Source organism: Saccoglossus kowalevskii, chromosome 12 (assembly GCF_978046115.1).
Source record: "Saccoglossus kowalevskii chromosome 12, keSacKowa6.1, whole genome shotgun sequence".
Taxonomy (NCBI): domain Eukaryota; kingdom Metazoa; phylum Hemichordata; class Enteropneusta; family Harrimaniidae; genus Saccoglossus; species Saccoglossus kowalevskii.
Window position 1 is genome coordinate 2,991,182 of NC_140652.1, and position 23,643 is coordinate 3,014,824.

The 23,643-nt window shown below is 34.1% G+C and overlaps 1 protein-coding gene across 1 annotated transcript; it reads right to left on the reverse strand.

The window, feature by feature from the left end:
• Positions 1–13,904: 13,904 nt before the first annotated feature.
• LOC102803131 (lysosomal alpha-glucosidase-like) lies at positions 13,905–22,911 on the reverse strand. Its single transcript, XM_085506290.1, has 8 exons — positions 22,888–22,911; positions 22,346–22,430; positions 21,586–21,694; positions 19,340–19,505; positions 19,132–19,228; positions 18,146–18,384; positions 15,248–15,361; positions 13,905–13,940 (listed from the first exon to the last, which is right to left on the reverse strand). Exons 1-8 carry the CDS (start codon positions 22,909–22,911, stop codon positions 13,905–13,907), a joined length of 870 nt encoding a protein of 289 aa, XP_085362416.1.
• Positions 22,912–23,643: the final 732 nt, after the last annotated feature.

The window sequence follows — 23,643 nt, forward strand, 5'->3', positions numbered from 1 at the left end:
GTTTTGTATGGAATTTATTTTCACTGATTTTTGATGAGTTTAATGTGAAATATAGGAAAAAAAGTATATTCGCTAGATTTTATTTTCAGCGAAAATATATAAAATATATAAAATGTTTTGTAGTTTTATGATCAATATTTTATTATGGACACATTTTACATGTATCTCTATTAATAAACCATTACTATATGTCACTATTCCTTAAACCATCAAGCATCAGTAAGTAAGTGTATGAGATAGGCAGCTGAGACAAAACAATACAAGATAGCACAGCCAGTCTGGTTGCAGAAATAAGACTTTTGTTTAATGCTGAAAAGGTGAAGTAAATGGCCTCAGTTTGGAGCATTTTTTTTTTTAACAATTTTGACTTTGAAGGAAGGGAAAATTCATTATTTGCGATTTTTTCCTCATCACTCTCATGAGAGCGGTCAATTTTTTTCCTCATATAGTGTTTCTCTCTACTTGTAGATTTTATGAAAATGCAGAGTGTAAATTTGTAAAAGTTCAAATGTTAGACCCCTCACACTATACATGAACCTGTAGCTTCTTGGCCATAAGGCACCAACCATTTGAAATCGTGGGGGTGGCTGGAAGCTGTCACGCTGTCTTGTCTGCACCTTTTATTATTCTAGAATGCGCCAACACTGTTTCCCTGCAACACCTTACTTGCAATTTGTTTTTCACTCGTTGACTACCGTAGCTTGTATTTTTTTAAACAAATCTTCTACCCCTGAGTTTAGATTCGGTTTAGGGTTACTGCAATTTCGCTTTCTCAACAGAACACATGTGCTCAAGAATCGTCTGATTGTTAGTGTTAATGTGGCGTAACAGGTGTGAACAGTGAACACGGCCAATTTCGTGCTCTTGAGATTTTCACGGGAAAACTACCTCAAATTCGTGATACTATATCATTATCCACTAAAGAATGAAGTGCGACGACTGTAATATAAAACGGGGAGTGCATTTGTGCCAAGGAGATTTGCAATTGTGTGAAAAATGCAAAAAGAAGCGTTTCCAGCACGATGGTCACTCGGCAATGACAGGCACGGTGGTGAATGCCACTGCAACAGATGATGGTAACAACAGTGAAGCCAATATACTAACAATTCTACAGGAAATACGTGGAATTAATGAAAAGTTGGAGAAAATGGGTGCATTGGAGGCAAAACTTGAAAAGGTAGAAACATCTATGCAATTTATTAACGCTTTGTTTGAAGAAAACAGAATGAAATTAGAGGAGGTGCAGGCTGCTAACCAATTACTTGTGGAAGAGAACAGAGTCCTGAAATACAGAGTCTCGGATTTAGAATGTAATCATAACGAATTAGATCAGTATATAAGAAGAGAAAACCTTGTCATTAGTGGTGTGCCACAAACAGAAAGTGAAAATACAGATGCAATAGCTCTGAAAATCGCTCAGATCGCGGACAAAAACATCACCATGTCGGACATAGATGTCTCGCATCGTATCGGAAAACGAAAGCCGTCGGTTGGTCAGTGTTACAATCCCCCCTCTCAAATTATTGTCAGGTTCACAAGTAGAAGAGCTCGCGATGCTGTGTACAAGGCCCGCAAAAACCTGTCAACCGTTAAAACATCGAGTCTCGGTTACGAAGTTACAAATGATATATATATAAATGAGAACTTAACGCCTATTGGGAAAGCTTTATTTACTAAGGTAAACACCAAAAGGAAACAGTGTGGCTGGAAATTTCTATGGACACATTATGGCAAAATTTTAACAAAGAAAGACGAGAATTCACCAGTTGTCTACATTCCAAACGAAGACAGTCTTTGCAAAATATGTTAATGTGACTGTTTGCAGCGTGAAAAGCTGAATTATTCATGGATCCTGACGTAACAGACTCATTGCTATCCAGTAATTACAACTGTGAATCTTATTCAATCGAGCAATTTAACAACAGTGAGTCATTGTCAGTAAATTCCTTTTCTGCCTTACATTTGAATGTTAGATCCATTAGTGCACATTTTGACGACCTTTCAACTCTTTTACACCTTCTGAAAATGAAATTGTCAGTCATTGGTCTCAGTGAGACGTGGTTGCACAGTAATTCTGACACCTCAATTTATAATCTGCCATCTTACAATTTTATTTCAAATTGCCGCACATCTACTTCAGGAGGTGGTGTTGGTCTCTATATACACGAATCATTGCCTTATACTGTTATTGACTCAGTTATTCTAAGTCATTGTGAGTGTTTATTTGTTGAAACTACATTGGACAACAAACAAGTTATAATAGGTGTAATTTACCGTAAGCCCAATACCTCTGTGCAAGATTTCCTTGATAGTTTTGAGCATTGTCTTGAAACTTTTTGTGCCAATAAAAAATGTATTTTTCTTGGCGATGTCAACATTGATGTTGCTAGCAGCAATAATGCGCATGCTGCCTATGACACAGTTCTCAATGCCAATAATTTTCAACAAATTATACACTCTCCAACTAGAGTAACCGAATCAACATCTACAACAATAGATCACTGTCTTATGAATTTTTTTGATTATTTTATTGAAGCCGGTACCCTAGAGGCGGATCTTAGTGATCATTTTCCAATTTTTGCTGTTTTTAAACATTTACGTCATATATTTAACACAAATCCAACAAATAGTTACAAACATGACTTTTCTTTGTTTAATCCTGAATCATTCAAAGCGGATGTTGCAAAAACGTCATGGATACCAATTTATGAAATATCAGATCCAAATTTGGCCTACGACGCCTTTTACAAACTGTTTAACAACGTTGTCGCTAAACATGTCCCAAGGATTAAAACTCGTTTTTCGTCCAAATCACTCAAAAAGCCCTGGATTACTAAGGGACTGCTTGTCTCTATTAAAAATAAACACAAACTATTTTCTAAAACAAAACGACATTCTGTCAGCTCAATAGTACATAATCAGTATAAAAAGTACCGTAATATTCTCTGTAAACTGTTGAAAGCTGCCAAAAAGTCGTATTTTCGTGACAGATTTTGCACCTCCGCTGGCAATAATAATAAAACATGGCAGGCCATTAATGAAATAATGAATGGAAACATGTGCAAAGCTGGAACCCCTCAAAAATTAAAATCAACCACCAAACCAGAAGAATTTGTTACAAATAGTAAGGATATTGCACATTTGTTCAATTCTTACTTTGTTAACATTGGCCCAAAGCTTGCTTCGGAGATTACCTGTAACACCAATTTTAATGACTACCTTGGCAACAGACAATCAGAGTCATTTTTCTTTCGCCCTGTCTGTGCACACGATGTCTTAAATGAAATTGACAAATTTGACATTCGTAAATCCGTTGGTTATGACGGTATTCACCCAAAACTTGTGAATGTGGCTGCTGAATATATTGCCGAACCAATCGCCTATATTATAAATTGTTCCTTGTCGAAAGGCGTATTCCCTGACAAACTGAAAAAAGCACGGGTGACTCCCATTTTCAAGAAAGGGTGTGCTTATGAAGTTGGAAACTACAGGCCGATTTCCGTTTTACCTGTCTTCAGCAAACTATTTGAATCATTCACCAATAAACAGTTGTGTGCCTTTATGGACAAATTTAAAATTCTTTCAGAAAATCAGTACGGGTTCCGAAAGCAATATAGCACTAAACTCGCCTTAGCTGATCTCACAGCTGAAATCTCAAAAAGAATAGATGAAGGTTTTGTCACACTTGGTGCTTTTATAGATTTGAGAAAAGCTTTCGATACCATTGATCACAGTATTTTGCTAGCTAAACTACAACAATATGGGATTAGAGGGTCAACTTTGAACTGGTTTAAAACTTTTTTGGACGGTCGGCAACAATATGTCAGTACTAAAAACAATGATTCTGACTGTGAAACTATTTCCACAGGGGTACCACAAGGGTCAATCCTAGGCCCTCTTCTTTTTTTAGTTTATATTAATGACATTTCTCGATCATCCCCCCTTTTTTCATTCAGACTATTTGCTGATGACACCAGTCTATTTTATTCCGTAAAAGACCGTTCTATAAACCTTCACACACTTAATATTGAATTAAATAAAGTTGCTACCTGGTGTAAATCAAATAAATTAACTATAAACATTGACAAAACAAATTTCATGATTTTTCAGACAGCTCAAAGAAAAACAACTATTGAGGGCGTATTATCAATTGATGATTTGTCATTAAGAATGGTGTCGTCAGCTGTTTATTTAGGTGTCACGCTTGACTCAACACTTTGTTGGAGACCCCATATCGATAACATTGTTAAAAAAATCAGTAAAACAATTGGGATAATCTCATACTTGAGGCATTATTTACCAAAATCCATTATGATATTACTTTACAACTCGTTGATTCTCCCACACATTGCTTATTGTATAGAAATATGGGGACACACTTTTAGCACATATATTGATCCAATTTTTAAATTACAAAAAAAGTTTGTCAGATTAATTTCTTTCTCTCATTTTCGAGCAAGTATCACACCACTTTTCCTGCAACTTGGCATTCTTGATGTGTATAAATTATGTAAGTACAATACATGTTTATTTGCATACGATTTGAAAAATGGCCGCCATGCACACTCTCTGGATCATTACGCCTTATCAATATCACATCCATACCATACACGATCAGTAACCTCTGAGAAACTTGCCACACCACAAATTAATTTAAGTTCAACTAAGAAAAGTCTGACATTTTCTCTTGTAAAACATTGGAATGAGCTCCCAACTTCGTTAAAAATATTAACTTTACGAAACTCGTTCAAAACGGCATTAAAAAAATATCTTTTAACTAATGTATAAATACTTGCATTATTGTAGTATATGTATTAGTATTGTCTATTTTTGTTTTCTTCATTATTATTGATTATGAGAGTTTGTAGTCTCTTTACTTACTTAATTATGTATTTATTTATTTATTTTTAACTTAACAATATAATTTTTTTGTGTATCACTATTCACAACAACGTATATTTTAACAGTTGAGTATGGTTTTGGGGCCAGGGACTAGATTAGTTCTGCTAGAACTACCTCTCTGGTCCCCACCAGGAATAATATATATATTATTATTATTCATTCAGATAAAGTTCCCTGTACAATTGTCTCTTTTTTCTGGTGGAATAAATCTATTCTATTCTATTCTATTCTATTCTAAATGGTCTAACCCTAACGTCGCCGTGTTTACTGCAACCATGAAAGGTACCTTCCATGCTGCAACATTGCAATTGTTTTCACACACCTGATAGACACACTAAGCAAAATAACACTGCTTATACATTCAAATAAAGATTGAAAATTGAGTTACACTCACCGATTGGACTTCACAAATTCCCCGTCCACTATTTCAACCCCCAAATCAAAGCAAAACAAGGCTATACATTTCGCCGTTACGGCCCTGAACTAGTCACGAAATAACGCGGATGGTGAAACAATGTGAAATTATCGAACTGTAATTTGAGTTTTAAGTTCTAGTAATTACCTGTATCAATGCGATCTTCGTGTCTTCGCAGTATTTTACGTCTGTGTCCAATCGACATGCCAGAAATGTTTCTCATGGACGCCATCTTGTATTCTTCAGTATTAGTTTCGGATTCGTATTCGGTTCCGCGAAGCATGAATACAAATAAAATAAACAACGAAAATGAACTGAACAACGAAATGTTAGTTCATTTCATATCACAATATTCCTAATCAATGAAAACAAAATTAATGTATTTAGAATATACTGAAATGCAAACACACAAAATTAACGCAGTAAAAAAAAAGAAATTAGCCACGCTAGTTTGATTCAAAGGGAGGTGGTCACCGCGCCACGCATGCGTGAGATGATGATGGGACTCATAACTATAACTATAACTATAACTTTATTGACATTATTCATTTTGAATCTATAACTAAATAACAATTCCTAAATACATAAACAAAAACATACTAAAACAGTTTAACAAAAGGGCTTGGAAAAATCAGGGAATTGATAATTACCGTACTGTGTCACATTACCATACTTTCTTTTATTTATTTATTTATTTATTTATTTATTTATTTATTTATTTATTTATTTATTTATTTATTTATTTATTTATTTATTTATTTATTTATTTATTTATTGCTTCCCTTTTGTAACAGGGGCTCACTATGTAAACTAGGAACTGCACCAAATAAAAAATACCAAAATTATAAAAATGCCAAGCTGTATTGATTTGTATCATATGAACAAAGATGGCGATTTTGACCGTTACGCAGCCCAACGAGTACAAACTCGGACGTCACTAATATGACATTTCCTTTGTGATTGGAAGATATCGAAGGAGTCACCGGCGGTAATTTGTGCATGTAGCACCCAGGTCACAACTCGTACTCGTGATTTCCATTAGAAGAGCGCATTGGATTGTGGGAAAATCAATGTTTATCAATTAACACAAATGTCGCACATGCGCGGCGCGACGATCACCGCCCTTTAAGGTTAGCCCGCACCAAATCAGATTCAGTCAATTCGTCCCAATTCACATTCGTCCCACAAGTCGATTCGTCCCATTTCACACTCGTTCTACAAGTTGATTCGTCCCAATTCACATTCGTCCCATTTTTTTAATTTTTGGTCAGCATTACGATCTTGAGCAGGGTCAATTTCTATGTTTGTGTGCAAGAGGTTGACATCGACGTGCGGTATATCCTAAGTCTTGTCGGTTTACGTTGCAGGTTCGGCCAACTGTTACTGACACGCTAAATAATAACTAATAACTCCACGTTGCGTGTACGGTGAATTTGTATTTATTAACTAATATCTTGTACGTTGCGTGTACATGTATTTGTATGAATGCTATGAATTATAGGCAACAGATGTAACTTGCATTTCAATTTATTTTGAGCATTCCATCATTCTACTCCTTCTACCGAATTATTACATTATGTTCACGCGTTGGCTGTCTGTCAACCATGGTATTGAATACAACTAGTTGCTTGTGGTTAATATTAATAGTGTATTTTTCGTGTGATAAATATTCGGATGTAACTTTGTCTGTAACTTTCATATTTTATTTTCACGTTCGAATATGTCCGAGAAAGTTGGTGTGATTTGTTTTAAGGATGTAGTAATGTAAGATGTGGGCAAAACAGAAAAAGCTTGATAAAAGAAATAATAATGACTAACAATTTTTACATGTTATTGTAGCCCTTGCAACACTCTATCCAAAAATTATGATAACACTAATGTCAACATTAATTACGTCACGTGACTGCTAAATAAACAAAAACGATTGTTCTGCTATTTTTACTGTTACTAAAAAACGAAAACACATGAGAAAAGGAAAACTAGAATGTTCCCAAACATAATGTAAAATAGATAGTTTCTGAATTGTTTGGTTCGTTTACAAAGTGGCGGAGAAGAATTCTGTAATAAATTAGAGTGCTCTGTTTTCACAGGTCAATTAGTCATGAAGTATTACTGATACTTGAAAAAGATTTTATATTTTGTTTTCAATTGATCTTGAGTTCAATCTCTGAAAAAAATCAATGAAATCGGACAAGAACTGTTTGCGTAATCGTGATTTTTGTGGTTTTAGACACGTTACGTTTCAAAGGGCTGAAAAGACTAAAAAACCAAAAGTAGCACAGTCGAGAGGATATTTTCTGTCCGGCGCATCGTATTCAGTTATTTGTTTTTTAAGACAGCTATTGTGTTGGTTTTATAAAAATCAAAACAACCCGTTTGGTACATGGCCGATAAAGTTATAAAAAAATTGATAATTTGAAAAAAGCAACGTGAAAACGAAGTATGGCCGCCCTTGAATAAACAGTGTAATCCCGTTATCAATTTAATTGCTTGACAAGCTTAGTTTCGAGTGTTATCCCATATCACAACAAACAATTGTTTATGTACAAAACGTGTGACCGTTAAACTTGAACACTGTCATGTCACGCTCCCTTTCTCGTAAGCCACGGCACCTGAACCAAGCGAAAATGTCATCAGAGCAGAACTACATAATGAGATGCGAGTACTCGGTTAAGCTACGCTTTTTTTATTTTTTACTAAATACCGCCGATGAAACTTTTGTTGTTGAATATCGATTAAAAATCGTAATTCAAGTAAAAACAAGGGCCTACTATTTGCTGACTGAATCCGCTTGGAAGCAAGTCAGTCAAGCTTGCAGACAGCACTGTTGTGAATTACACGTCGTCGTTTTTGCTCTATAACTCGTTACAATCGGAGTTTCGTTTAGTTTATTTTTGTCGACTTGCAGTACGATTGTTATACAATTATTACCAGCACAAAACAGTTTTCATTTCCAAGAGCTATGAATGTACGTGTAACTTTTACGTGTAGCTTTGTCTACGAGCCACTGACGCGTCACTCAAATTCACTTGAAAATCTGCCGTCCCACATGACACAATGGACCTGATTAGACTATTTTTGACTACCTCGTATTCTTAGCCAATCCGCGTGCATGTGTTATGTTCGAAAGGCCACATGTACACCGGAGACTAAAGTGAGATCCCCAGCCATAACGAGATTCTTCATGGATATATATTTTTCCCTTTTTACACCGAGAACATTTACAGTGGTCAGCCAGATTCGAAATCAATATATCCAGGTCGACGAGCCTCGTGTTATTCGCTTCACCGCAAGCGTTGCCAGATACTGCAGACTTCGCTGGCGATATTTGTCGTTTCGACATGCTCATCCTGTGTGTTGATGTCGTGTCGTTCAGTCTCCAGTGACAGTATATTGGCGTCATCATTCGAGGTGGTTACTATGGTGTTTTCAGTCTCCGGTGTGGTGGAGCAGATGTCACTTAGGTTTTCACTCGACTTGTCTGTTGTCGACTCGTCCGACTTTTTCCCGTGCCATTTTTTAAAGTAAACTTGGTCAATACAAAATAAATGAACAGTATTATATAGTGGAGAAAAGCGAGACGATGAACTATCAGCAACGAGTGAGTGTATCCGGTCATTTGACTGGACGCGTAAACACGATGTTTATTTGCGGGATTAAGCTAATTACAAATGTTATTGTTTTGGCTAAGAGGGGTTTAGCCGAAGTGCACATTGCCGGGATTTCAGTTACTTGTAAATTATTTGTTATTTTTTAAAAAGCCGTTTTTTCTTGAAATAAAAACGTGATTTAATAAAAAAAAGTATAGCCTATAGGTATGAGTCACCGTTTAATAAAAGAAAAAAAAAATCACCACGAAAGTCTACTACATCCTTAATATGACAACTTCCGTGGAGTTCCGTGCATGGAAGATAGTAGGGGAAGAGAGAGGAAATACTTTAATCCAGATTTCACTCTTTTTTTTCCAAGTCTCATAATCTGACGAATCTAATTGTGGGACAAATCGACTTGGGACGAATGTGATTTGGGACGAATCGACCCCCCTCCCCAAATCCAACTCGGCCGAAATTAACTCGCTTGATACCAGACTGAAGTCTACAACACCGGTATTTTTTTTACGTTGAAATCAACAACACCGGTTGAAAACGAAATACTGTTTGTTTCGGGCGAGTTGGTTTAGGAACCCCGTTTGAACAACATAAAATACCGAGATTCACTTTCAAGTCGTGTTTTTCCAGAAACTGTTGAAACAAATGAAAACCTTTTTTCAAACTATTTCCATAGAAATCCATAGTAAAACATTATTTCATAGGAAATAATTTGCAAAAAAACATAAGTACATTCATAACGACATTGTTTTATCGTCGCGAGTTACTGAAAAAGATTTCGGAGATATGGCATATAAACCGTTGCTTAAGGAAATAGAAAAAGAAATGGTTCCATGAGACATTTTTTGCGCGAAGTAGTTCGGTGACTATATGTTTTATGTAATTTTACTGTTTCGATCCACAATAAAACGAAATCATTTTAAAATTGAACGTCAAGAAAAAACTGATGATATGGTATAAAATCGGCATAAAATGATTTCTCGATATGTTTTGATATTTGTATTTATTTATTTATTTATTTATTTATTTATTTAGCATATATCTGAATGCACGTCGATACATTATGCCATAACGTTTGAATTCAAAACTCGTTTAGATTTGTACCGGATTGTTTGAACGATTTAAGTTTTGCCCGCACCAAACTCAACTCGTCCGAAATTACGGTAACTCGCCCGATACCAACCCGAAATTGACAACACCGGTATTTTTTTGCGTTGAAATCGACAACGCCGGTTGAAAACGAAATCGAGTTGGTTTAGGGTGAGTAGGTTTCAGGTGCGACTTGACCGGAACCTCGTTGGAACGGCTTCTGGTCAACTCGACCCCCATTTAAGTGTAGGTATTGTCCATAAGTCGATGTCGGTGACACACTGCGTTGTCGATTTCACCGACTTTTGTGCGCTATCCTCGTGTGCGCTATGGTTAATGGCTAGCACGTTGTAAATTTCACTAACTTACGCTATACCTACGTGGGTGGCCCCAAAGTACACTACAGCGAGCGAACAAACAACATTGCGCCCGTCCTCGCAGCTTCACAGTCGTACACGTGATGATCGTGCAACGGAAGTTGGGCGGTGATCGACCATCTATCGTTATACTATGCTACCTCATAGAAAAAATAATGTAATTTTCTTTATTTTAAGATATGTGACATTTTATATTACAAGAAATAGTTTCAGAACATGTTACCATGGTTACCCATGACAAGGATGTATATATATCTCAACGCAAAGTTTTAAAATGGTTACAAATGGTACTACTTATCTTACAATGTACTTGTTCATTTCTAGAAGTATTTAAAAATAAATAATTTTATGAATATTATTTTTCTAAAAACAAAACAAAACCATATTTAAAAAATTCTATATACTATTGACTATCATACATTCAAACCTGTATCAATGACCACCTCTATATAAAGATTGTTTATAATGACAACTTTTTAGCATCCCATGGCATAACATAGCATCGTGTGTATAAAGACCAACCTTTCAAGAATAATTTTGCTGATTTGTTTCAAGTCATACTTGTTTGATTACTTTGTGTGGTCACTATACACAGGTTTGACTACCTTGTGTGGTCACTATACACAGGTTTGACTACCTTGTGTGGTCACTATACACAGGTTTGACTACCTTGTGTGGTCACTATACACAGGTTTTATTGTACCTTGTGTGGTCACTATGCACAGGTTTGACTACCTTGTGTGGTCACCATACACAGGTTTGACTACCTTGTGTGGTCACTATACACAGGTTTTATTGTACCTTGTGTGGTCACTATACACGTTTGACTGTACCTTGTGTGGTCACTATACACTGGTTTTATTGTACCTTGTGTGGTCACTATGCACGGGTTTGACTACCTTGAGTGGTCACTATACACAGGTTTTATTGTACCTTGTGTGGTCACTATACACGTTTGACTGTACCTTGTGTGGTCACTATACACTGGTTTTATTGTACCTTGTGTGGTCACTATGCACGGGTTTGACTACCTTGTGTGGTCACCATACACAGGTTTGACTGTACCTTGAGTGATCACTATACACGGGTTTGACTGTACCTTGAGTGATCACTATACACGGGTTTGACTGTACCTTGTGTGGTCGCTATACACAGCTTTGACTGTACCTTGTGTGGTCACTATACACTGGTTTGACTGTGCCTTGTGTGGTCACTATACACTGGTTTGACTGTGCCTTGTGTGGTCACTATACACTGGTTTGACTGTACCTTGAGTGATCACTATACACAGGTTTGACTGTACCTTGTGTGGTCATTATACACTGGTTTGACTGTACCTTGTGTGGTCACTATACACTGGTTTGACTGTACCTTGTGTGGTCACTATACACAGATTTGACTGTACCTTGTGTGGTCACTATACACAGGCTTGACTGTACCTTGTGTGGTCACTATACACTGGTTTGACTGTACCTTGTGTGGTCACTATACACTGGTTTGACTGTACCTTGTGTGGTCACTATACACTGGTTTGACTGTACCTTGTGTGGTCACTATACACTGGTTTGACTGTACCTTGTGTGGTCACTATACACTGGTTTTATTGTACCTTGTGTGGTCACTATACACTGGTTTTATTGTAACTTGAGTGGTCACTATACACTGTTTTAACATGATTATTTGCATTTGTCGAAAACACACAAGTGGCATTCTGTCTTAATTTTCCAGATATGTGGTTATTAATACAGCAAAGTATGTACAAAGGCAGTGCAGTAATCATATCCACTAATTGATATTCTGTACTACCTTAATTCCTGCATGTACATACTCCAAACCTTTACTGATTTCTGCCATTGGTGGCGTGGTTGAGGGTCCAGAATCAGTCTCTGCCACAGACAGCTTATACCTCAAGGGATTACACATTTTTTCATATACGCTATATTACTCAGTTTTCTGTAAGGCTTGGGGTGACACCATCATAATCACAATTCAACTGCTGCCCTGTAAATTGGTTTTGGCTTTAATTCCAGAACTGGTCAAACTAATTAGTTTGCATGCATGTGTAGTGATATGAAGTATAGATTCCTTGTAGCACCACGAAGTCGGGCCAGAAATTAGGGGAGTGTGTGAAAAATGGAACTTCTTACGACAGGTTGTTGAGTAAATGCAGCGAGAGAGAACGAAGGCACTTCACAAAGTGAGCTCTAGAGATAATGCAAGTATATATAGAATGGTTCACTTACAGTCAATTGGTGGACCTCTATCAGATTTTGTTGATTTGGTGTTGATACCCATAACCTATTTTTAGCGGATATTTTTGAAAACTACCAGCGCAATCGCTTTTATACTTGGTATTTAGGTACTTTGGGTGGCCATTCAGTAGAGTGCACCAATCAGTGATCATAGATGACAGATCAAATCACTGGACGATTTTAATATAGGAAATCATTTTCGCTCTCATGCAATTTACTCGACTCTGACCAAAACTGTACGCTTGTAAAACCATTTTCTGATAATCGTAAATAAAAACATGGCATTACTTTGGATCGGATAAAAGCTGCAATTGCCATCTTTTATTGAGATCAAAAGATTTTTAATAATTAAACGATTTTGAAGTTCAGAGTGAATTGTTTTTGTCTTAACGAATCTGATAACAATTTTCAGTCACGTACAAAGAACAGTTTAGTTTAAAAGTAACCATAATTTTAAACTGAACTAATGGACATGTATAAGTTGCATTATTATACATCGCACACTTACCACTCAATAAAATGCTGTACGGAGTATTCTTCAATCTGTTATCTCTTATTAAATTATTTCTACAAGCAGGGAATAGATGAATAATAACAAGCTTATAACAAAAATACTGGATAGTATGCACTCGAGAAGTACGTGATGTATCGGGTGATATGACTCGCGTTGTGCATGCTTTGCAGTATTTTTGTAATAATCTCTAATATTTCGATAGATGCAGTGGATTCTGGGAGCACCTGTCTTCTGCATGGTTGCATAATTGTGCTAAACAATTTACAGCAAACTGTACATACATGTAGGCCTATTTTCACATTGCATAACATTTGGTCTATTTCTACATGGACAATACCCACATATTTACTAATCATTTATAATGTGGCATATCCATGTATTTTAACTTGCTTTTCTTGCAAAAGATAACCACAGGATATGGCATGAAAATAACTTTCACTTACCACAAATGTTACGCTTCCTGTAATAGTATCACAAATAAATAATCACACATTTTAATTTGTTTCTTTAATGTATTACAAATATCAGTTTTTACAATATAATGTTTTATCCAAGACATTTATGGTAAGCATGGTGTCCTACCACCATATCATCTCCTACGCTATGTACAAGTCCTTATAAATACAATAAATGTGTGGATGACATCAAATGTACACAACATGTGTATTCAAATCACACCATTTCACACACTTCAATGCATACACACCACCATTAAATTTATTCAATACCCCTCCCCCACTCATTTAATTAAACCACCCACTGTGGAAACAGAATACAAACAATCTAAAACAATATACAAATATTAAAAAATTATTACAAATAATCAATACTTAAAAATATTTAAAAAAAATTATTACAAATAATCAATACTTGAAAATATTAAAAAAGATTATTACAAATAATCAATACTTAAAAATAAAATAAAATAAAACTGTAATTTGAAATATTAAAAATAAAAATATTAAAAATTAAAAAAATAAAAAGATCAAACAAACTAAAAATATCCTCAAATATTAAAAACAAACTGAGCTAATTAAGAATGAAAAGATCAATATGTACTGAACACTGACCCACAAAAAACTAATCAAAACACCCACTGTACCCCCCCCATAAACATGTTTATTCACCCCCAAAAAAAACCTAACTATTCTATTCTATTCTACCCACACACATTCATATTACAATTTAACTCCTTCATACACACCCACACACATTCATATTACAATTTAACCCCCTCACACACACATTCATATTACAATTTAACCCCCTCATACACATTCGTATCACAATTTAACCCCCCACATACACCCACACACATTCATATTACAATTTAACCCCCTCACACACATTCATATTGCAATTTAACCCCCTCACACACATTCATATTGCAATTTAAATCCCCACACACACACCCACACACATTCATATTGCAATTTAAATCCCCACACACACGCTTGCATATTACAATTTAACCCCCACATACACCCACACATTCATATTACAATTTAACCCCCTCACACACATTCATATTGCAATTTAAATCCCCACACACACACTTGCATATTGGGAATTTAACCCCAAACACATGCTTGTATTTCCAAACACATTTAATTATTATTTACATTACATTACATTATTTACAAAATGTTTTCAACGAAAATATATTAATTAAATAATAAATTGTTGCACAAAAGTACATGGTTTGTGAAAAAAATGGTTCGGTGACAGATCACAAACAATGAATGTCATTGTTGACTTTATGCGCAAATTTGCACCCCTTGTGCAAGTGATAATGGTACATCTAGTATGTCGATATCCTAACAGGGAATAAACGAGTTAAAAATATATCTGTGATTCAAACATTCTCATTTAATGCATAGCAACCAATATACAACATTAGAAAGTTTAGATATATGTGAATATATACATATACAATGTTTGTCTAAAAGATATACCTGCATGATAGCAAATTTGACCATTGTACTTTTGTTACTATCCCTACTACTGAAAACACTGTTTTACACTTTCTTGCTGTATTTTGTCTCATTAGAAAATACTAACAGTGTATTGTAAAAATATGTATAACTCACAATCCAGAGTCCATCAAAATGTACTTTTTTATACCATTCTGAAATCATCTGGTACCACCATTCACTAGTTCTAGGATTTATAAAGTCTGGAAACACGGTAACATTGGTCCAAACCTTAAAACAAAAATAATTAAAATGTGCGTCATGTCAACATATTCTCACAAATACAATTCTACACAAATACAAAGCATAATGTAAATAAATTTCCTCGCATAGAATACATACCTTCCCTTCTATGTATTTTCCATCCAGTTTAATAAAGATGTCCATTTTTTTACCAAGATCGAATGGTTCATATATATTTTTAATAGCATTATTCATAATAGAATTCAAAATGTTCTGAACAATAATAATTTCTTACAAGATTCTCAATTTGGATTTAGAAAGAATAGGAGGACAACAGACAACATCTTCATTCAATTATCAATAAACAACAGACAACATCTTCATTCAATTATCAATAAATATACAAATAGCATTGGCAAGAAATATCTTTATGCCTGCTTTGTTGACTTACGCAAAGCTTTTGATAGTGTTTGGCGTGAAGGGCTATTATTTAAATTAGGGAAAGCAGGAGTGACAGGAAAATGTATAAATTTGATTCAATCAATGTATTCAAATACTAGCTATGCTATTAAGACTGGTCAGGGGTGCACCAAACCATTTGTATCATCTAGTGGTGTTAAACAAGGATGCAACTTAAGCCCATTACTATTTAACATATACATCAATGACCTATCTGACAGTCTTAAAAAATCTGAGTCTGTCAGTCTTAATGGCACCAATATTAATTGCCTACTTTTTGCAGATGACATTGTCATTTTTTCAAACACAAGTACAGGACTACAAGATAATCTTAATTTGTTTAAAAGCTACTGTATCAAATGGAGACTTGGAGTTAATATTAACAAAACTAAAATTATTATTTTTAATAACAGGGGAAGAAAGATAGATGGCAAATTTTACTTAGGAGACCAACAGGTAAAAGTTGTCCCAACATATACCTACTTAGGTATCACTTTTCAAAGTAGTGGTAATTTTACAATTGCTATCAATAATCTAGTCAAAAAAGCAATGCGTGCAATAGGTGCATTAAAACAAACACTTAGCCTACACAATTATATAGTTTCGCCAAAAAATGCTATTCAGTTATATCGCAGTACAATCCTACCCATTTTATTATATGGATCTGAGATATGAGGGGCTTTTACTTTCAAACTTGTTAAAACAAAAAATAACGAAATAACTGAAGACAATTTTATACAAAGTCTGTTTAATGACGAAACATACTTTGAACAACTCCACATTAAACTTTGCAAACAGATTTTAGGTGTTAATAATAAAGCCAGCAATGCAGCAACTAGAGCTGAACTTGGTAGCTATCCTCTCATTATTGACATTAGTTCACAAACATTGAAAAATTATGAAAAGCTAAAATCAATTAAACATAATCATCTTCTGGACTGTGCTTTTAATACTGACAATAAAATGAACGGTAATTCATGGACAGCATTTGTTAAAAGATTATTCACATTAACTAAAATTAGCGATGAATCTAACACTATAGAATTCAAAACCAAATTCAAACAAGTTTACTATAATAAAGTCTGGTTGCCAACGGTATTTAAATCAGAAAAGAATAAGCTACGTACTTTTAACAAGTTTAAACAAAATTTTGAATTTGAACCATATTTAGAACAAATCAAAAATGTGCAACACAGGGTCAGCTTCACTAAGTTTCGCATTTCTTCTCACGTGTTGCCAATTGAAAAACTTAGATATAATAAAACACCTCCGGAGCAAAGGTTTTGTTTTCTATGTAATGAACAGGCTATTGGGGATGAATTCCATGTTTTACTCAATTGTAAAAATAGTCAGATTGTACAAGCTCGTACTAAATTTGAAGCTGAATTAGCAATTTATGATGACAACATTTGCAAGTTATCAACTCTTGAGAAATTCAAGTGCTTGCTAGGCACTAAAGATAGCTTCATTGTCAATTGCTTGGGAAAATTTATTGATTTTATATCTAAGCTTTAGTTTAGTCTATTGTTTTGTTTGTGTTTTTCTTGACCATTGATTTATTGTATGTTTTTTTCATTCATGCTAAATTTTGTGTCAAATAAAATATCTATCTATCTATCTATGTACCAGGGGCACTGTCAGCGGCAATACCAGGATCCTTTCAATCAAAACAAACAAAACAATAAGCTCTGAACTTTAGTATTACCAATGTCAAGATCAAAAGCTCTTGAATTGTGTAGGAAGTGTTATTTGGAATTCCTATTCCAGAGACTGAGCGAATTGAGGGTACACTTCTTAGTTTGTATGCTAGTGGCTTGGTGAATAATATGTAGAAATTTTTGGTTTGAGTCAAACATGTTTTAGTTAAGTCTAAATTATGTAACCAGCTTCCAAAAGTTGATTTGAATATATGTCCAATCAAAATTACAATGACATAATAATCTACTGGAATCCCAAATTATTTTGATAAATCAAAACTATTCGTATGACCATTTAGTGTAGAGCCTGATCAGTATATGAATTACATTTCCTATGACATTTTACACTTATACACATGCATGGGTTAAAAAATACTGAATCCCTAACTTACCATGATATGTATATAGTGTTGGCCATTGTTATGAAGTTCATCAATGAATTTTGGTAAATCCCCAAATACTTTCTTATTTAAAGTGCAATCTTTGTAGGCTACAGCGCAGTCAATGTCATTCCACTGTACATCCTAGTTCAGAGAAGTAAATTTAAATATTCATGAGAATTATCTTTAAACATAAACAATTGATAAACATTTTTAAGTTTGATGAGAAGTACAAAAATTATTAGAAAAATTATGACACAAGCTATCTACTGATAAAAAGTCTAAAATAACAATACCTGTGGTATTTTGGCATTTCTCATTCTGTCAGTGACTTTTCTTGTACCATCAACAGTTTCATATCTCCATCTACACAGGTGGAATCCCAAACCCCAATACGGTGGCATAAATGTTCTTCCAATCACTTCAGTGTATTGCTGTATCACTTGGTCAAGGCTGGGTCCAAAGAAGACATAACAATCTAAAACACCACCAACAGTCCTCCATGTGATGGATGGAGACGTCTGAAAAATTGACTCTGAAAACAGTAAACAAAGGAATAATTTGATATAGCTAGGGTAACACTAGATCTCGTTAGTTAATAAGGTTAATACATAAATAAATGAAGGAGCCATAAGGAGGGTGGAAACCAATTTATGTAGCATTTTTAGTTAGAACTTGCTGACTATGCAGTCAACGAAGCAAAACAAATTTTTACGATAAACATTTTGGTTGAACACAATGATACATCATGAAAATAAACTAATGTTTGAGAATCATGCGCTTGATACAAGTTGCAATTGGGTCAAATATGTGTTGTTTATTTGAAACAAAATTTTAATGCGTAAGGTTCATATCCATTGCTTTGTAACCACAGTCCTTTCAATTAGTGTGACTTCAAAGTAATTTTTATGTTTTTCCAGATTATGAAGGATTATACTCAGGAAGTATATGTTGCATAGTGAATTGTAAAAAAATAGTATAATATACAAAATTGAGGATTGTTCTATCTTAACTTCTAAACCTTTTCAACATCAGACTTTCTCGGCCAAATTTTCTGCACTTTTTTTCTTATATTCTAATTTCAGAGCCAACAGACAAAGTTTGAGTCAATTTTCAGTTTTTACTCAAAAATTTTGGCTAATTTTGTCCTAACCTTCTGACGGAAAGTGCAGACTATAAATTAGACTATTTTGTGAATTGGTGATGAAAAGAGGGAACTGGTGGTGAAAAGGTTAACAGTTCCATGACAATTTCTCAGAGAATATACAACTATCATACATACCCATAGCATTGCTGTTGAGTAAGAACACACCATGTGCATTGCCATCATCTTCAATAGACAGATAGAATGGATGAACACTATACAAGTTTAAATTTTCCTAAATAATGGGAAAATAAATAAATATCATTAATATTTTCCAGTTTTCAAGTCAGATAAAACACAAATCTATTAACAGCGCCCTCTGTAGTCCATATTACATTGTACTTACAGCGTGGAAAACATCCCTGCTCCAGAAAGCATATCTAGACCAGTTGACATCATGTAGAAAACTACCACAGTGTTCACCAAGTCCATATATGTACTTAGATGCCAGTGAACTTGACAGCTGTATGAACTGATCAGCAAATATTAGTGGACCAATGCCACAATTAAACCTGTGCATATAAACAAAAGAAACAAATAAATCAGAAGATTGAGGGCACATTTTTAGTTTTAGACCCTTCTCCTAAAAAAATGTTTTATATTGGACAGCAGCCTTAATTAGGCTTACAAGATAACACATGCATTGGAAGCATATAATAAACATTGAATATGTATCTTGTGGTATTGAATAATCTTACTATAAAATATTATTGTTTTGACTAAAATTACTAATCAAAGAAAGCTTAGAAAGAACTCCCATGTGCTGAGAGTATTGGAAACACGTTAAAAAATAATTCGAAAATACTTGTCCTTGAGATATTGATGGAAAAGCTGAAAACTATTTATGCAAATCATAAAATTAATATGAACAGATTGTAAAACTAATGAGGTCTGCACAATGTAACAGACCATCTATGTACCAAGTTTTATTGAAATGTGATTAGAACCAAAAAATTATGAATTATTATGCTAATTAGAGAATTAATATGAACAGATTTTAACCCCAAACTAATCAGCTTTGTACATTCTCTTAGAGCATCATTGTACTAAGTTTCATTGAAATGGAATAATTAGTACTTTAGATATCAGTGTGATAGCCCAAAATTGGTCAATTATACAAATTAGGTAATTAATATGTACAGATTTTAACCCACAATTAATCAGGTCTGTATATTGTCCTACAGCATCCATGTACAAAGTTTCATTGAAATGTGATGATTAGCACTTGAGATATCAGTGTGAAAATTGGTTAGTTATGCAAATTAGGTGATTAATATTCATAAATATTTACCGAAAACTAATTGGGTCTCTGCATAGTTCTAGATTCATTGAAATGTGATAATTAGAACTCGAAATATCAGTGGAAAATCTGAAAATTAATTAAGATTATAAATAAAACATTTTTTTTTTCAAACTGCCATTTTTTATTAAATTATTGTTTAAACCTTTATTTACCATTTGGTCGTCACTGAGCATCTAACACCCATGTATCGTTCTTGACATATGGCCTCGTTTTATTGAAATGATTAAATCTCACCAAAGGAACATTATGTACCTAGGATGAGAGCAATTTGGCTAGTGTTCAAGAAGAAGTTGTTTGGAAAAAAGGTGACGTGAGACAACGGGCAATCATCTATACCAACCGTCCTGCCTGTCATCTTTAACAGTGGAGCTAAAAAGCAGTACCATATTTTATACATGCATCTCAAAACTAGGTGAAAGGAAAAAATAATTTGCACTGTATTGCTACCCTTTTTAATGATTTACTAGAACAAGTGGTTTCATGTTTTAAATAGCTCCATGGTTGTTGCAACAACATGTTTGTGTTACACAAGTGTCCATAAAAACCCTAATGTCTGAAAATAACAAATTAATAACGCAAAATGAATCAGAAATGACTAAAATACCATCACAAAAACTAAAGACCAACACTAAAAGAGCTATGGACCCCCAGCTAGTATCAAAGTAATTGAGCTGGTAGTTTTCAAGTAGAAGTGGAAAATAGCCTTTTTTAACAAAAATCACAAAAATATTGAAGTTATCGCCACAATATGAACTAGTCTGACAGAGGTCAATTCAATACATGTGCACTATCGATATCAGCTGTGTAGACCAAAGCATTTTAATAATTTTTGGTAGCTAATTTGTATAATTGTTGGCAGCCTGTTGAGTTAAAAACCTAAACCTTGCTTGTTCATGTTTTGTATTGATTATAAGAGTTTAAAATACAAGCATGCCATCCCTTGTAAAAAGATTGATTTTCTAAATATAGAGAGAAGTATATTCATGGGTGCCATGCCTATGTTACCCCACACTTCAATACTAATTCCAAATACTGTACAATACTTTATTTTAGCAGGAAATAATTTTCCCTGAAAAGATTTTTTTGGTTTTTTTTTGACAAGTTGAATGCAAAATTGGATGCAAAATATAGAAAAAAAAGTATATATTCCTGGATTTCATTTTCACTGAATCATTCCTTCAGCAAAAATAGCGAAAAATAATTCAAAGCAAAAATAAAGTATTTTGCACAGTATGGTTTTGAAACCTACATAAATTGCTACAATATCAAAATGGAATAACGATATATACTCACTCATCTCTGTCAGTTCATACAAGCTATGTACATCATAATGTTTTGACTTGTACTGATCTAATGAAGCACACAGTGTGAAAGCTTTTAATATGCCCTCAAATATGTCTATTAAAAATAAGTAAATCAGCATTATATTATGAGGTTATGACAGGAATACAGCAAAGTATGAACAAATTAAGGCAGTACGGTTATCGTATCAACCGATGTGTAGTGGAGGTTGATGCATCAAGCTACTGCCCAAGTGCAAATTTTGCATTATTCCTGAGATAAGAGGGCTGAAAAGGCAATGAAAAACGTTTCGCACTGATTATAAGCACTTCAATACTGTAAAATGACTAATTTTCACTAGGTTTAAATTTTGCTAATTTATCATTTCAGGCATATTCAGTGGGTTTTAAATTCACAGTTATATAATTTAGATAATGTGTTCTATACTAAATATTACATATTCACTGGGTTTTAATTTAGCGCATTTTCCAGTCAGCGAAATAAGCAAATTCAAAACCCAATGAATAATTAACCCCTTTACAGTACGTCTAAAATAAACAAAGGAAAACATTTCTAAATAAGGGAGGGATTCAAATGCATCTATAACACTTTCCAACACTGCATTTTGCAAAATAATGCAGCAGTGAAAATTTACTCTGGTGTCCTACAACACAGGTTGTCAGTGACTTTCACGGAATTATTTCTTTACAAATCATGAAATCATGATAATTTCTAGTAGTGAAAATATAAACAGTTCACGGTACCTACCTGGTGTATATGGTGGATAATCATACTTAGATTGAGGACAACCAATCAATGATCCATTGCCAAACTGAAGTGGTTCATTCATATCCTACAACGACAATTATGATATTATTAGAGTTTTTAGAATTAAATGGAAAGATAAATAAGCAATTAAATAAGCAGATAAATAAGCAATTGTTATTAAGAAAGGTATGAGAAAATGAAATGTGTTGAAGACATTCTGCTCCATTAATCACAAGAAATCCTCAGTCTCAAAAGAGCACCTCAATGTAAACAAAAGTACATGGTTTGTGAAAAAAAATGGTTAGGTGACAGATCACAAACAATGAATGTCATTGTTGACTTTTTTATGCGCAACTTTGCACCCCTTGTGCAAGTGATAATGGTACATCTAGTATGTCGATATCCTAACAGGGAATAAACGAGTTAAAAATTTATCTGTGATTCAAACATTCTCATTTAATGCATAGCAACCAATATACAACATTAGAAAGTTTAGATATATGTGAATATATACATATACAATGTTTGTCTAAAAGATATACCTGCATGTTAGCAAATTTGGCCATTGTACTTTTATTACTATCCCTACTACTGAAAACACTGTTTTACACTTTCTTGCTGTATTTTGTCTCATTAGAAAATACTAGCAGTGTATTGTAAAAATATGTATAACTCACAATCCAGAGTCCATCAAAATGTACTTTTTTTATACCATTCTGAAATCATCTGGTACCACCATTCACTAGTTCTAGGATTTATAAAGTCTGGAAACACGGTAACATTGGTCCAAACCTGAAAACAAAAATAATTGAAATGTGCGTCATGTCAACATATTCTCACAAATACAATTCTACACAAATACAAAACATAATGTAAATAAAATTTCTTCGCATAGAATACATACCTTCCCTTCTATGTATTTTCCATCCAGTTTAATAAAGATGTCCATTTTTTTACCAAGATCGAATGGTTCATATGTACCAGGGGCACTGTCAGCGGCAATACCAGGATCCTTTCAATCAAAACAAACAAAACAATAAGCTCTGAACTTTAGTATTACCAATGTCAAGATCAAAAGCTCTTGAATTGTGTAGGAAGTGTTATTTGGAATTCCTATTCCAGAGACTGAGCGAATTGAGGGTACACTTCTTAGTTTGTATGCTCGTGGCTTGGTGAATAATATGTAGAAATTTTTGGTTTGAGTCAAACATGTTTTAGTTAAGTCTAAATGTAACCAGCTTCCAAAAGTTGATTTGAATATATGATGCATTGTCCAATCAAAATTACAATGACATAAT